The sequence below is a fragment of the Dipodomys merriami genome, unplaced genomic scaffold (assembly GCF_024711535.1).
Source record: "Dipodomys merriami isolate MVZ:Mamm:240054 unplaced genomic scaffold, mDipMer1.0.p SCAF_8, whole genome shotgun sequence".
Classification (NCBI taxonomy): domain Eukaryota; kingdom Metazoa; phylum Chordata; class Mammalia; order Rodentia; family Heteromyidae; genus Dipodomys; species Dipodomys merriami.
Genome location: NW_027206401.1, coordinates 2,273,613 through 2,291,364, shown reverse-complemented (window position 1 = coordinate 2,291,364; position 17,752 = coordinate 2,273,613). Strand labels below are relative to the sequence as shown.

General features: G+C 43.9%; 1 protein-coding gene across 6 annotated transcripts in view; it reads right to left on the bottom strand.

The window, feature by feature from the left end:
- Positions 1–17,752, bottom strand: part of Pde10a (phosphodiesterase 10A) — a 311,016-nt gene that overhangs the window by 87,865 nt on the left and 205,399 nt on the right. Inside the window, exon 1 of one of the 6 annotated variants that reach the window (XM_070010311.1) lies at positions 15,777–15,954. The exons of 4 other annotated variants lie outside the window; for them this stretch is intronic. In XM_070010311.1, the coding sequence (XP_069866412.1) occupies positions 15,777–15,855 (79 nt within the window). In that variant the 5' untranslated portion in view covers positions 15,856–15,954. Of the gene's footprint in view, positions 1–1,919; positions 1,936–15,776; positions 15,955–17,752 lie in introns of those variants that run through there. One more of the 6 variants, XM_070010314.1, reaches the window with a different exon arrangement.

Genomic DNA, 17,752 nt, shown 5'->3' with positions numbered 1-17,752 from the left:
GGAAGTCAGAGAACGCTTCCTGAACTTTCTTAGAAAAATACTCTTAGAAAAACCACTTTACGCTGGGAATGTGGCTTAGTGGTAGAATGCTTGCATGAAGCCCTGGAGTCAATTCCTCAGTACTACATAAGCAGAAAAAGCTGGAAGTGGTGCTGTGGCTCAAGTGGTAGAGCGCTAGCCTTGAGCAGAGAGAAGTTCAAGGATAGTGCCTAGGCCCTGAGTTCAAGCTCCAGGACCGGCAAAAGAGAAACAACAACACTTTACTCCAAAAATAAAAATGTTAAAACCAACCTTCATTTTAAAAACCATTCTAAATATTTAGATAAACATACTTTTCAATAGAAAACTAATGTTGACAGTACAATAAATGTGTGCCTGGAATAACAAAAATACAATTTTTACTTACTAGCCTCAAATCACACATTAAGTAACTCAGTAATGACCGACAGTGAATTCATACTGCAATTCAAAACTGCCTCAAAATACTATACTCCACCAACACTACTACTATCCTATTAAGACAAAACACATTTATGATCTTACATTAAGCCTGTTGCTTATTATTTCCTCACATTTACCTGTTACGTTTGTAGCTAAATACTCTTGTGATTGTGCTGGGGTCCAGTGGGACAGACACGGGTGGACATCTAACCACACCATTCCCGCCACTGCGCCCTTCCTGCCATAACCATCACTACGGATGATACACTTCGGTCACTGTTCATCGTGTTTCTCTGTCATCTGAATCTACCTTCTCCCCTTATTAAGTTTGAAAACGTTTGCCAATTATTTCCATGACACGTTAGGGAACACCAACCAAACTCTTCATTTATACCCAGTGCGAGGTAAACTCAACTGTCCAGTTTTCCTCAGTAGCATTCCTAATTGTTTGAGAAAAATGCACTGGTGCCAATTCTTTCCTTCCCCCCGGATGACTCCCTGCTGATCCCAGAGAAGCTGAACCACAACTGTGTCATTCCCCTCAGCTTCCAGACACATCATTATCCGCTGACACATGACCTTTTGTTTCCTGAGAAGATTCTTCATTTTTCCACTTCAACATTTCTCTGAACCACTACCCACTTTCCTAGCTTCTCTCTTCATTCAGCTAGCTCCCTCTGGTTTGATTCCTTCCTTGTCTTGTCCACCCACTTGCCCAGTCTGCATCTCATGCCTCCAGCTCTCTTGACTGCTGATAATAGATTTCTAATAGACCCCCATTTCCACTGATCCTCAAGTACCATCACCACCACAACAAAGCCCGAGAAAAACCTATCACTTCTATTTTTCTTTCTTTTACCACAGAAGTCAAAAGAATAATCTCGCACTTACTTTAATGTCCTCAATTATAGCTCATCTCTTAATCATCAGGCTATGATTTCAGGCCCAGCACTTACTTTTTCTTTAAAATAAACTAAACATCCTCTAATTCTTAAATACCATTATCTCCATTTTATGGCCAATTATCTCTGTTTCTTCCCTCTTCCTGGGTGTTGACAGCTCATTGCTAATCAACCCTTTAATTTCTTAAAAATGTCTCTTACATATTAGAAAAGCAAATGAGTCAATAATCAAATTCTGTAAAGTGAAGTGAATATAGTCTTAAACAGACTGACAATCCTCTATGTATGTTGGGGGGGGAACTACATAGAAATCCTCAAAAGTATCTAATTAAAAACGACTCACCTAGCACAATATACCACTAAGTTATGAACACACAGGAAAACCTTGCCAATGATGCTATAAGAGAGTTTGTGCGGGGGGGGGGGGGGGTAAATCTGTGCCAAAATTTTTTTCTTAGTCAGTTGATAATTTTAAGAAGGTAACAGGTTAAAACTTAGAACTACAGTGGACTAGTGTATTCCCTACCTGAATATTTCTTCTAAATTTCCTTTGCTGGCTTAGTGTCCTCTACTCACCTGTTAATTGTTGAGATTTTCTCTCTTCTATCCTCATTCTACATTCTTTTCCTTCAAAGTCTTCTCTACCCCCATCTCTTCAACTGTAACATCTCTGTGGGTGACTTCTATATCTATACCATTAGCTTCTAAACAACAACAAAAACAAAAACAAAAACAAAGCAACTATCAGATAATTCTTCTCTGCATCACCCTACCTTATCGTCCCTGAATCAAAGACCCCTCCTTCTTCTGGACCCCACTGTCCTGCTAGTCACCTGACCTATATATCCCAGACACGCCTCCCTCCACTGCCTCCTTTGGTCTCTAAACATATATTATCACTGTCCTTTCTCTGTCCTTCCTCCACAATGTTTCTGCATCCACTTTCGCCTTTCCCTTCCCACTGTTCCTGTCTGTTCAAAACACTATTTGCCACCTGGGAAAGGTCACTATTTCCTCCAGACGAGCATAAATCCTGATTGGCTAACTTAATTATGGCACTATTCACATCCCCCTTCAAGTTGCCTGGGAAGTGCAGAGAGACACCCTCATAGTGGCAGGCCAGGCCCAACGCCATCATCCGCAGAACAAAACCAATTAGCGGAGTGGGAAGGCTCAGGAAATGGATGCCTGAGTCACGGAGGCAATGCTCAAGGTTTCCTGTTCTATGACAGAGATGCTCCTTATTCTTTAAGTAATGGGAACCCAGGTTTCTCCTCCTAGCAGCAAGAAGACACCCTAATTACACAGCTCCTTTAGGAAGTCTTCCTTGTTAAGGTCTCCTCCATAATATTCCTTCACACTGCTCTAGAGGGAGAAGGGGACTGGGGGCAGGGATGGCCCAGAAGTCTGTGACTGGGAGGCGCCTGGTGAAATGCCGGCTGGCACCTTTAGGGTCAGGCAGCATTCCATCCCCACGCAGCTGTGAAGCAACTCGGGACTTTTGGCACTTCATCATGTGAGAGTACTGAACCACAGCCCTGCACACCCACAACTGGACCTGTCACCACCACCAGACCACCCACCACTGGACCACAGCCCTGCACCATCACCAGCCAACCAACCACTGGACCACAGCCTGTCACCACCACCAGACCACTGACCACTGGACCACGGCCTGTCACCATCACCAGACCACCCACCACTGGACCACAGCCCTGCACCATCACCAGCCAACCAACCACTGGACCACAGCCTGTCACCACCACCAGACCACTGACCACTGGACCACGGCCTGTCACCATCACCAGACCACCCACCACTGGACCACAGCCCTGCACCATCACCAGCCAACCAACCACTGGACCACAGCCTGTCACCATCACCAGACCACTGACCACTGGACCACGGCCTGTCACCATCACCAGACCACCCACCACTGGCCACAGCCTGTCACCACCACCAGACCACCCACCACTGGCCACAGCCTGTCACCACCACCAGACCACCCACCACTGGCCACAGCCTGTCACCACCACCAGACCACCCACCACTGGCCACAGCCTGTCACCACCACCAGACCACCCACCACTGGACCACGGCCTGTCACCACCACCAGACCACCCACCACTGGACCACGGCCTGTCACCACCACCAGACCACCCACCACTGGACCACGGCCTGTCACCCAGCACTGAGTTCTCTGTCAAACCCCTGAGCCTAAGGCCATGGTGTGGGTGTCCTGATGACCCCAGGGTGGGGATGCCTGACCCAGGCCCCCACGAGGCCAGCACCCGCCTCAGGGCCCCACACACCCTCATCCGGCCTCCTGGGACAGGCCACCATCTACCTACCTCAAGACCTGTGGACCGTGCCCTTCTGGGGACACGGGCACACTTCTGGGCCCAGGTGCTTGGGAGGCCTGCAGGGCCTGGAGCGGCCCTGCGGCGCGGCCTGGCTCCCCAGGTCATCACGGGCTGTGGCACTGGTACTCTAAGAAGGAAGGCAGGGTGGTCACTGGTGCTCCAGCACTACCACTGAAAACGAACAACCACTGCTGAGTGGAGAAAGTCAGTACCAAGAGAGCCTAAGAAAGGCTCTTTGGATGGAATTAGTTTAGATTAACTGAATTCGCTTAGATTTCGATTTTATCATTGTTGCTTCTGTTTTAAGCAAACAATAACAACAAAATAGCTCTCCGAAGAAAAAACAATTATCTGACAAAAATGTGTTACGACACAGGTTTAACATTTCTACAAGCTTGGCAAAAACCATCATCTTAACAAGTAAAAATACATTTCTGAAGATGAATAGTTCAAATTAATGAAATACTGTAGTTGCCTTCCCAGAGGTCAACATATTCATTCAAACCACCTTCCATTTGATGCTAGAAGAGCCTCCTCATAGGCTAACTTTCACTTACCTAGAGTCTGGTCTCAAGGTACTCTATCAAAATACAAGTTCCTTCATTCATTTAAACCTTCTAACACCTCTCTCATACAGTAAAGCTTACAAGGGCCTGTGTGAACTGCCCTTCATGACCTCCCTGACCTTCTTGAATAAACCTGGGACCTTAGCCCCTGGCTAGTGTCTCTGTCTAGAGGCGATGCACTTCTGTTTCAGATATCTACATTAACCAACCCTTCACCTCCCCTTCAAGTCACGGGCCAAAACAGTTCCCAATCCGCCTATTCTACTTACATAGTTTTCTAAAACTTCCTAATATAACACTTATTTACTTATTATTATGGCTTTTTCATGTTTCTCTTGCTGGTATAACACTTATTTACTTATTATTATGGCTTTTTCATGTTTCTCTTGCTGGAATGCATGGATCACAGACTATGAATCTTTTTTATTTACTGGTATACCCCAAGCCCTTAGAACACTACCCTAGAAAACGAGGTATCCAACTTTCTTACTAAGCCAGGGACGGAACCCAGGAGCTCCACGTGAGCGGCTCACCAGGAGCTTCACATGCACAGCACACCCTACCTCTGATCTGAGCTGCCAGGGTTTGTGATCCAAGAATACACTCTGCCCCACTAGTAAATACCAAAATTGATGAGTACTTGAATAAATAAATCCTAGGGGATCAAGAGAGAAGGGAAGGAATGGGTCAGAAATGGCTTATAAAAATAATGCCTGAACTGTGTCTTAATAAGAAGACATTTTGTTTCCAGACAGGGATCACATCAGGAGAAGACACAGACATGGACAAATAATTTCACATCACTCAGTCCACCAAAGAGCCAAATTATGTTGCAAATTATACCATGAGTGTCTGATGCATCTTACTTTCCTGAGAACAGTTTATATTAGGGGGGAAATGTTCATATAGCACAGTGAGGATGCATTTAAGAAATAATTGAGGGGCTGGGAAGGTGGCTCAGTGGTAGAGTGCTTGCCTCGCATGCATGAGGCCCTGGGGTTCGATTCCCCAGCACCACATAAGCAAAAAGAAAAAAGCCAGAAGTGGCACTGTGGCTCAAGTGGTAGAGCGCTAGCCTTGAGCTGAAGAGCTGAGGGACAGCGCCCAGGCCCAGAGTTCAGGCCCCACGACCAGACCAAAAAAAAAAAAAAGAAAGAAAGAAAGAATTGAGACATAATAGGCAGGACTTTTTAATTGAATTAATGAATTAAGATGAGTCCAGTTTTGAGAATAAGTCAGTAAGCTGAACTTTAAACATGTTACACTGTATAATTTTAGCAAGTAAGTTAGCAAAATTGATAAGAATACAAGTTAATTTTCTTCTTAATTCCAACATAGTAACACCAAAGAGAGAAAATAGGTTCAATTCTAACTTTTTCATATTATACCCTTAAATGTTATTTAATGTAAAGTCTTTTAATGTAGAGTAAAATAACTGTTTAAAAATAGTGAAATTTTAAATAGAAGATGGCTGGGCAGGAATACTGAACATGAAAACTGGACTCTATTCAAAGGACAAAAAAGTCATCACACACCAAAGGGAACCATGTGCATTCATGAGTCATGGGAACAGACAAAAAACTACCAAGTAATGGAGTAAAATAATAAGTTTCAATCTTCAGGGATTTTATTAGTTTGTCTTGTAATCATGACGAGTACAGATGATCTTCTATGAACTTTGCGTCTCTTCAACTTCCCCTCTTCAGTTGTTCTTTTCAAACTTTTATATTCAAAAACTAAAACAATAGAAAGTATATATACATACATAGTATAATGTATATATATATTATTATTATTACCAAAATATTTCCTTTCTTCTCCTACACCCGAAGTTCTGCGGCTTGAGGCCTTATTACAAAGGGAGGATTGTTTCCAACACAAACCACAGTGAGCCTGACGGAATGAAGTTGAGAGAGCCACTTGGGCACTTCGGCTCCTGATGCCTCGGAGACCAACAGGCAAAGGTGGGAGCTACTGTGCTGGCTGGGGTGGTTGATCTGATTGCTAAGAGTAAATTCAGCCTCTACTATGGGATCTGCCCGAAGCCCCAAATCCTCTGTGCCGTCTTCTTCCCAGTCCAGCGAAATTGCCTGACCAGCCTCGTGGGGAAATGCTGCTTCGCCCCCCAGCCCCCACCCCCATGGTGGGCTTGGTGCACGGCAGTTTTCTGGAAGGAACGGCAGTCAAAAACTGGCTCTCACAACCTCTGCGCCAGCCATGCACACCCAAGTATCTTCATTCCTCCTCCAAGATCCTCCATTTAGCAGTCTTACTGCAGTCTAAACAGAAGCGCTATTCTCTAACTCCCTCCTTGTCTGCTCCTTGCCATTCTGAAGCCAATGGACTGTAAGGAAGAAGCAGGCTTTGTAGCTGGGATTCCTCATCAGTGATCAGCCCCTGCCCCATCTGCCAGTCCACCGGACTCTCCCCCAGGGGAAAATGGAACTCTGGGATCCAGCACCATTTCCTCTCTCTTGCTCGCACTGTCCCAGTAAGAGTTACAGAGTAAAGAAACGAAGGCTTGTTACCTTTAGTTGGGTCCTTGTCCTAATCTACCAGCTGGACACAGGCTGGCTATGCACAGAAGGCAAGGCGATCATCTCTGGAGGGCAGGGAACCCTGAGGCTTCTCCTGCAGCTGGCAGGCCCTGAGTTAACAGCTGGCCGGGGAACCTAGAGCTTCCTAAGGGATCTCCTTGCACATTTCCTCAACTAAGAATTGGAAGAACCTTCCCAGGGAGCAGATTCCAGCTCCACCCATACCAAGGCAGGGCTGGCTCCTGAGGAGAGACGCACCTATAATAGGTGTGGGGGTGGGGCAGGTGAGCCTTGTTCTCATAGAACTCCTTAAAGTAAGAGCGAAGGCTGTGCATATTGCTTGTTACAAACTGCATCAACAAATGACTGAAGTGCTCAGTAATTCTTAGAATGAACAGTTTGGTCTTATAGTGTATTAGAATGTTTAATTTTCCTTTCTCTAAAAAGCATTCCTTGCTAGATGGTCATGTACGGTTTTGACAGATGCCTTTGAGTCCATCAACAAGTGTTGAGGATTTTGGAGGTTTTCTCTAAATGTAACTTATGAATCGTTTATTTTCCTGTTTACCTGATTGATGTGCTAGAACTAAGGCGTAAGTCCTTTGGGAAGTACTATTAGACAGAAATGAGATAATTTTGACATGTCTTCCGGGAAGGAGGAACAATTATTTTTGGCCTTTCAAAATTCAAGCTACAAACTAGAGGTTAAATGAGGTCAAACACCTCATAAAGGTCTCTGCACACCAAAAACATTGCTGAAACCACATGACTTCTGAAAGCAGGCTGACCCTCAGGGCCACCGAGAACTCAGAGATCCAGTCACCAATGCCAAAACTCATTACAAAATCTTTAGATTTTGTTTTTGTTACCATTCCTATGAACTGGTTGACTGTTTTATTTTAACTAGTATGAGTCTTTATGTTTTTCTTATCAACAACCAGAAATGAATCTTTTGTTCTAAGGTAATTTAGAAAGTAAGTGAACACTGCTTTAAAAAATGAATAGGTAGCCGGGCGCCAGGGGCTCATGCCTGTCATCCTAGCTACTCAGGAGGCTGAGATCTGAGGATGGCAGTTCAAAGCCAGCCCAGGCAGGAACATCCATGAGACTCATCTCCAATCAACCACCAGAAAACCAGAAATGGTGCTGTGGCTCAAGTGGTAGAGTGCTCACCTTGAGCTAAAGAGCTCAGGGACAGCACCCAAGCCCAGAGTTCAAGCCCCACGACTGACCCCCCCAAAAAAAACATACAACAAAAAAAGAATAGGTATTTTTAACTATATCTGTACTTTGAAATTGTTGTTCTCATTTTTGTCACAAGGAGAATATCCTACCTCAGATGTCAATGTCAGAGAATCATTATTTGGGGTACTTGGCTACTGATGAGAAATGAATGTAGCTTTACTGCATACACTGTCACCAAGCCAGTCCTTCCAGATCATTCACAAAATGAGTCAGTTCAGCAATATCTAAGCTATGTAGTTTGCTCATTTTCCATAAAGAGGGAGTCTCTGACTTCTCAATAAAGCCAGAGTGTTTCAATTTTTTAAGAATTTTTTAAAAGAAAAATAGGTTCACATTCACAGTAACTTTTCGCGAAAAATGTATAAACTATGGAAAGTTCTAGGTATCCTTTACTATTCAGTAATTCAGGCAATGATTTAGCAGTTCCTCATAATACAAACCGATAATTAAAGTAAACATAGTCTCCCACACACTGTCCGCCCTAGATGCTGGCACACTGGAGAGACAAACCAAAAGCTAAAGAAACTAGCTTCTCCGTTCTGAAGTTTACCTCTGCATCTGTGACACGGCACTGCAGCAATGCCCATCTCTGCCGGCACAGACTCTGGCAGGGAGGACAGAGTAGTAAGAGACAGAATAAGTCATGCATTAGTCTCTGCAGTGTGGAATGGGTTTTTCATAAAACAATTCATTCCATTTAGAGAACTGCCCTTATGCTAACATAATACCTCACTGTAGTCAGTGTATCAAACCATCTTTTTGAAATGGTATGTCATTATTATTTTTTTTTTTTGGTCAGTTGTGGGGCTTGAACTCTGGGCTTGGGCGCTGTCCCTGTGCTCTTCAGCTCAGGGCGAGCACTCTACCGCTTGAGCCACAGCACCATTTCCGGTTTTCTGGTGGTTAACTGCAGATGAGTCTCATGACATTCCTGCCCAGGCTGGCTCTGAACCGCAATCCTGAGATCTCAGTCTCCTGAGTAGCTAGGATGACAGGTGTGAGCCACCAGCGCCCGGTGGTCATTTTATTTTTAATATTCTTAGGTGGCAAAGTAAAAGTGGGAAAAACTTGAATCATTCTCTGATTTTAAGGAAAATAATGTGGAAGTTCATGAAATCTTCAAGTCTGTGAACCACAGTGTAATGGGAGGCTCTAGGACTCCACAGATGGGAACATGTGTCTCAGCTCTCTGCTTGCTAACACAACCTGTCTCGGAAGCATGTCCCACCTACACAGCTAAGATCTGTCAATGTGAAGGGATATAATGTGTATAAAGGCTCTAAGATGGGGCTGAAACACGGGAGGTACTTATCAAACACTGAAAATAAGCTTTCACCAAGATGTAGTTCTTTAAATATCTTTGTACAGAATATATAATATTAGCCAATGTAATTAAGAAAGCAGTTCCTTTCAAATCAGCCCTGGTCACAAAACTAACAATTAATACAACTTAATTTATTGCCAAAGTATACAAATTCACTCATACATTTCTCTATAAACTGCAGAAGTCCAAGCAATAGAAATTTCAATTGCCATCATTCATTAAAATATTGCAGGTCTTACATAACATCTAATTCTGCTTTCTGGACAGAACACGGGAAAAGTGTTCATTGGATCAAATGGTTTGAAATGACAACAAATTTCAGGTGATTTTTACGGTCTCTGTGAGCTCCCTATGAAATTATACACATGGCCTACAGAGTCTAGTAGAATAGATAATATGCATCTTCCCACTTTTAATCTTTTGAGGCTTTTGTTACTTTATACTAAAAATGTATGAGTTAAAGTTGAGAAAAATGTTACCTTTTTTTTTTTAGTGAGGCTAAAGTGTCGCTCAGAGGTAGAGTAGTTGACTAGCAAGTGGCTGAGGCCCTAGTCTTGGTCCCTAGAACTATAAAATTAAATTTAAATTACATTAAGTATAAAATTTTAAAAATAAAGAACAATTTTTCATTACTTAATCAAGTTAGTATTTCTCAGCCTGGTTTGTAAATACACGGGTACTCATTTATTTAAATGATTACATTTATCTCTAGATACACAAGTGCCTGACATAAAGGATTTGTTAATGGATAGATAATTTTGAATAAAGGTCATAGAATGGAGTATTCTGTATGCCCAAGATAAATAACATCAGCAATGTGGTATAAATTTCCAGTTAAACAACAAACTAGAAAATGTTTCATTGTATTTATATAATTTATATATTTATATAGTGTTCCATTATATTTAAAACTCTGTCTTGAAGTATAAATTCAAAGGGGGTTAGGTAAGTGAAAAATACTCCAAAATACAAAATATTATGCTCAAATATGCACGCTATATTCTTAAATAAGAAGTATAAAAGACAGTAGATCCTCCTGAAAGTTACTTGAAGAGTTTGGATTTCTGATTGTACACATTTGAGCACAAGGTACATTACTACAATAATATTGTTGAAATCATTCCAGAGATGTTTGTGAAGACTGGAAGAAGTTCAGAAGTGAAATACAGATGCAAACAGACTAGCTTCCAGGAAACTTGACCCAATAGTACCAAACACAAATTGAGAATTAACTAATTTATTCTTCACAAAATCCTGCAAGAATGATTGCTCCATTGTTAGGAGGAAACCAAACCAGAGCAGTTCCATGGAGCTGGGCACACAGCGGGTCTACAGGATGGCTGGAGCCACAGGCCATGTTGGCTTCCAGAGTCACTCATAGTCACTAGGAGAAGAAACATTTACTGAGTCAAACTGAACCATCATGCAATGTATACCAAACATAATGAGTACATGCTTTCCATTTTCACCCAGTACTTTCTGAGTGATTATATAGACTACTCCTTTTTTCTTTAGGTAATACAGAAAACTTTGGTGTTTTAGTAGACACTAAAAATAACAGCATTAAAAAATTCTAGACCTTTAATGCCATTACAACCATGATGACATCATAGATTTGTTACAGTTAATTACCCTCAGTTAACAAAATATTTAAATCAAAATAAATTAAATGAGGCAGAGTTACTTGGCCCAGATACTTCCTGTAGTATTAATCATCTAACTATAAAAGCAACTAAGCAAGAGATGGGCGTTTTCACTAGGCAGAGAAGGGGCAAAGGGTGATGGGAAAGTGGAGAAATTAAACGATCAAGCATAAATCCTTGTACAACCATAGTATAGTGATGGCAGAGGGGAACTGTGTTGTGAGCTTTGTCTGTTAAGTTCTAGTGGCCAGCAAAAGTGAGCTTTCCCACCACAGTCCGAAATGTAGCTGAATGGAATTCAAGCATTTTCCCTGACAGCTGTTTTCTCTGTGGCTTTGTTTGTAATTCTCTAAAGGTAGGACCTGAAATGAGGACTGTGTTTGACACCTGAACTAGGGCTGGTATGATTGTAGCTGGTGTCATTATAGAATTACTTATTTACTCTTTGGATTTGCTCCGTGCAGTCCTGTTGGCTACAGCCAGCCTCTCCTTCCCAGCTGTTGTCCAGGGCCCAGGTTTCCCAATAACAAGAACCACAGCTGTATGGAATGGGTCACCAGAGACTCCAACTGCCACGAGCATTACTCATCCGGCCCTGCCCTGCTCTGCAGTCTTGGCCAAAGGCAATGTCAAGTTCACCTCATGCTTGGGACACACAGAGTGAAGTGCTTAAACAACTCTCCAAAGCAGCTGCCCAGTAGAAATCAAGAATGTCATTTACCTGATGCGGCCTTCAAAGGATTTTATGTTGTTTACCAAGTGAAACTTAATAATGCACAAAACTGACCCATTCACTTATCAGTAAATTGTTCAGAAGACTATATGAGAAAAAATATCCATTTTAAAATACAAGTCCACAAAAATGTTATACTAGCCTACAAAACCATTACCTGCGGCATAACCATGTTAATTCATGTCCTTACATAGTTACGGTAAACTTCAACATGTCCCAATCAGCTGAGCACCAGTGGCTCACACCAGTAATCTCAGCTACTCGGGAGGCTGAGAGCTGAAGATCACAGGTCAAAGCCAGCATGAACAGGAAAGGGTAAAACTCTTACCTCCAAGTAACCACCCATAAAAAGCTGGAAGTGGAGCTGTGGCAGAAGTAGCAGAGTACTAGTCTTGGGCAAAAAGGTCAGGGACAGTGCCCAGACCCTCAGTTCAAGCACCAGAACCAGAACAACAACAAAAAGTCTCAATCAATCAAGTTGATACCAGTCAGTATTCTCATATGAGCAAAGACAGCACAAATATGAGTTACTACCACAAACTTAAAAAGCTATCAATACGTGTAGTTGTGGAGATGGGAGGGAAGAAATGGTAGGGGAAAAACAAAGGAGGAGGTAACAATGCTTGATAGGAAATGTACTCATTACCTTGCTCATGCACTCATGTAACTGTAACCCCTCTGCACAGTAGTTTTACAATAAAAAAAGTATTTTTAAAAAAAAACTATCAAGGGGCTGGGAAGGTAGCTTAGTGGTAGAGCGCTCGCCTTGCATGCTTAAGGCCCTGGGTTCGAGTCCTCAGCACCACATAAGCAGAAAAAACCGGAAGTGGCACTGTGGCTCCAGTGGTAGATTGCTAGCCTTGAGCTGAAGAGCTGAGGGACAGCGCCCAGGCCCAGAGTTCAGGCCCCACAACCAGACCCCCCCCCAAAAAAAGCTATCAATACAATTCACACAGAATTAACATGAATCCTGAAGGAGTCACTTGGGTACAGATCAGATCAGATGCGATCATCAGTGAGTGCGAAAAGCCTCGAGTGACCGGGTGTTGGAGGTAGGAAGCACCAGGGCCCCGTGGGTCACACTCCTACACGGGCGGACGACACCTCCAAGTGCAGACATCTGCGGACACCATCTGAACCTAGTGAGCAAATTTAGCATCGCCCAAAATAGAAATGACATTTTGTGACGCAGTGGATATTTGCACTAAGCCTGACAGTCATATACCTCCTGCAAAATTTTAAAGAAAAGTACACTTTGAGGGATGACAGGAAATGAGACTGGTATGGTAGGTGAAAAGACTGAGAAGTTCGATGACTTTCCTAAAGTCAGGTTACCCTGTGACCCAGCAGGGCTTTCAGTCCATCTCATGCTGAAAGCCAGCTGTTCAGACTTTCAGACCCCAGCAACACCATCATTTTGACCTAGATCTACCGGTCACCTTCACATCATCCCTTACGCCCCTGGCCAAGTCCATTAGAGCCAGCACTGTGGTTCAGCTGCCTTAACCTCAGTCCTGCGTTTCCTAGTCTACGTGTCCATACATCAGTTCTCTTCTTAGATTCAAACCAGTAGGTCCCTCCACCGAAGCTACACAACAGCACTGATAAAGAAAAAAGGGCTAAAAGCCTCTGGATATCTTATAGTCAAGAAAATTGGGTCATTTATCATAGAAATTGGGCTACACAGTCAATAAAAACAGACCTAACAAAACAACTAAATCATCATTTTCAACAGCATCATTTTATTGTTGCAGTCACTTTAAATGAATTAAAGCAACCATGTGGCAAACACACGAAATACTAATTCATGCTCCATTATGACACCTTCAGATGAAAACCAATGTTGTCTAATCAACCTTTTTTTTTGTCAGTCCTGGGGCCTGAACTCTAGGCCTGGGTGCTATTCCCTTAGCTCTCTAGCTCCAGGCTAGTGCTCTATACCACTTGAGCCACAGCGCCACTTCCGGCTTCTTCTGCTTATGTGGTGCTGAGGAATCGAACCCAGGGCCTCAGGCATGCAAGGCAAGCACTCTACCACTAAGCCACCTTCCCAGTCCTGCCATCTAATCAACTTTCAACCCACAGAATTCCACCATAATATAGCCCAGACCCTGCTCAGTATGTTTAATTAATGTAATGTCTTTTCCAGTCTGTTCAAAACAGAACACTTTATACTGGGTAATTTATAAACAAATTAGAAGCTGGGAAGTCTAAGACCAGGGCAGAAGATTCCGTGTCAGGCAAGAGCCCCTTTCTCATAGCTGTCTCCGAGTGGAAGGCAGCTCTCTTAGTGGTCTTAATCCTGTCACAGGGTGGGGTTCTCATGAACCCCCGCCTTCCAAGGACCCATTCCAATACCCACCACCATGGAGAGTGTGTGAACAGGAAGATCTGAGGGCGGGGCACAGACAGAGACCCCAGCAATGTCCAGAACCAAACACCTGAGTAACTTCCTCAGCAGCATCCATACACTTTCTTCTGGGTGTAGAGCTTAAAATCCCAGTGGCAGGCCGCCTACCTCATTGCAAATCCTCCTGGAAATCCTGTTGGTTGCACCTGGACAATGTAGCCACGGCCCTATCTTTGTTTCATAGCAAGCAAAAGCTTGACAACAGATTAGCCTAAGGGTCAAACGTGGGAAATGGGAGTCAACAGTAGTCTCATTTTTATAAGGATGACTATGAAGACCAAGACGCCACATGTAAAATTATTATACTTTCTGGAACATACTTGCTTAATAAATGGTTCCTTGAATTCTGTTTTCTTGCAGACTCATATGGTTTTACAAGTCAGTTTTCAGAGAAAAAAAATGATTGCTATGAAATAGAAAACCTTACACAATTAACCCTGGACTAGAATTAATCTGATGGTGTACCGGCGTTGAGTATGACCACAGACCTAACAAATGAAGGATAAATACCTGTAACTAGCTTTCCATCACCGCATGCTCTCCCATGTCTGGAAGAGATCTCTAGTGCTTTGGAATGGCACGCTCTTCTCCTTCCTAGTTTCTACCTTCCCCGAATCTCTCTCTGCTATTCAAAGGCGATGACGCACGCGCCTGTGTCATGCGAGCCTCCCCATTCCAACATGGCCACGTGTGTCTCACTCTGGTCATCTTAGGAGTGATCTACAACAGCACCATGGTGGATAGCGCATCAAGGTTACAAACAAATGTAATCAATTTTAGGTCAGCTGTGACTTCTACTATTTCAGCAAGTAAGTCATCAAAGCTTGCTGAAAAGAACACACTAAAGCACACCAACAAAAAGAAGCAGTTGCAAAGACAAGCCCTTGACTTCACAAGGCCAGCAACCCGTGTGCAGTCCTAGGTCCCTGCCTGGTCCGGCTCACAGTCTCTCGCAACAGAGACGAAAGTTTCTCCGCTCCACAAATGCAGAATGCCTGCACAGAGCTCTCCTGTCCTTCCTCAACACTGAATCTTCCCAAGCTTCCTTCCTATACATTTCAATGCAAGAGACTTTTTTTTTTTTTTGGTCAGTTGTGGGGTTTGAACTCGGCCTGGGCACTGTCCCTGTGCTCTTCAGCTCAAGGCTAGCGCTCTACCACTTGAGCCACAGCGCCACTTCCAGTTTTGGTGGTTTATTGGCGATAAGAGTCTCACAGAGTTTCCTGCCCGGGCTGACTCTGAACCATGATCCTCAGATCTCAGCCTCCCGAGTAGCTAGGATTACAGGTGTGAGCCACTGGCACCCGGTAATGCATCCTTTTTATCTTCTTATCAGTCTTCTGACTCTTGGATTAAGGAGAAGGTAGAGGAACCCTCAAAGCCATTGCTTCTATCACAGCCGACATTATTTGGGGAAACAGAAGGTGTGGGTCAGTTACATTCTGGTATCATGAAACAACTCCTTAGAGAACCTCTGGGACTTTATAAACGGGGCTCAGCGGAATAGCTGGTACACAGAAGAGCTCAACAAGCATACATTGCTAGTGTCATTTGAACAAGCATCCTGCTCTCCACATAATTTTTTCCATACCACAGTTAAGTCATCCATTACCAGGATCGCTGGCCGGAGCCAGAGTGCGTCGGGCTCCTTGGCCTCCCGGAAGCAAGAGCCTGGCTCCTGGGCTCAGCATTGGTGGACAGGCTGCCCTGGGAATCCGGCCTTGCCAAAGTCAAATTCAAAGGTCACACACCAGTATGGACTTCCATTGCCCAACTCTGCCAGGCCAGGGATTGACCAACCGCCTCCAACAGATTCCAACTGATGAAGCTAAGGACAAGCTTGTTCCCTCCGGCACCGATGACATCACAGTCCGATGCTGGAATCTTCCCCTCACCACGCCCCAGCCCAAGGCCTTCACCCCACCAAGTCAATACTTCTCACCCTAAAAGAGAATCAATCCAGCACCTGGTGATCAATCAGGATCCCTCCTCGGAGGACACCGAGGAGAAGGAAGCAGAGGGGTGCAGGGGACACAGCACCAGGATGGATGGCAGCCTTTCCTGGACGCTAACCACCGGGTAGAGAGAGGGGAGCAAGGCAAGACCCAACTCTAAAGAGCGATTGTCCACGGAAAGGGCAGTGAATGGCTTCTCTGTGTAGTGAGGTTTTAAGCTGTGGGTAAAACTTAAGCTGGGGAGAAAGTGGGTTGCCTTTTTGAGGGTCTTTGCTTCTGTTCAAAACTCCAGATTGTGCATGTATGTGTGTGTGTGTGTGTGTGTGTGCGTGCGTGCGTGTGTGTGTGTGTGTGTGTATGTGTGTGTGTTCGCCTTGAGAGCAGCAATGTTCAGATGTACCCTGGAGTTCGCAGTGCAGCACATACTTTTTCCCAGGGCTCCTGGTAACACACCCCAGCTCCCGGCTGGTCTCTCTCACTCCATTCACACCAGCAGTGTCCTGAAGCATTCCTTCCTTACCCCACCTCACCAGCGTTCCCCCGAACACCGATGTAGATCCGTGTATTTCTTCATCAAACCTTTTCACTGACACAATATGTAGCGTATAATCAAGGACACAACGCAAATGACCACAGTGGGAGCTGAGGACCTACCAAACCGGCTTTAAAAACTCTGATATGGTTACAGCAGTACAACTAAAAAAACAAAGAGCAAAAAAAAGGGGTATTTTCAAATATTACTCCTATTATATCTCACACACTCCCTTTCCTCACAAATAAGGAGAAAACTCTTGAAACTGTCTAATATGAAAGCAACAGGCAAATGTGGCATTCAAAGGTTGAAGTGTGACTTCAAGTTGAACAGGTGGATTCCTGGAAGAGTGTGACGCACAAGTCTTTGATTCCAGCTGCTCAGGAAGTTAATTGGAAATATGTCAAGTTCAAGGACATCCTGGGCCACAAATGGAGACCCCTGCTCCCATCCCCAGCCAATGAGGAAGAAAATAAAACAGTAAGCTGCAATACCTGAAGATCCATCTGCCTTCCGCTCAAATTCATTTCACAGAGGTACGCATATTTGATTTCCTGGTCTCTTAGGATGTCACCATCCTCTGATGTCTTCAAATTAAGAGCTTGCTAATAGACAGCTTCTGAGTTCTGAAACTTCACAGGCTGTCATCTGTTGTCTGCTGGTCTTGTTTGGTATTGCATGCATTCCATACCCAGTAAGGTTGCTCAGGCCCATCTGATTTATGACAGTCTATAATTACACTGCCTCCACTCAAAGTCTCTAAATATCAAGAATCCCACAACTGAAAAGGCTAAGCTTCCACTACAACATTTAATTGAACTGTTTGCTGGCTGTAATGATTATCATTACATATTAGATGGCAGAAAGCAAGGAAAAGACCATTCCTTTTATAAACAATATTTTCACTAAGGTCAGGAAGTACTAAGTAAACAGGATGATAAAACAAATGTTCTTCAGGTCTGAGCTCTCATCCACTGTTCCAACTTGCTGTCTGTTCTTCCGAGTGGTCCTCTACCCAGGCAGTCCCGGGAGATGACTACAACTGGGCAAGGTTAACCCAGCATATGAGTAAGCAAGTCTGACCAGCTCACCAGTGTCCTC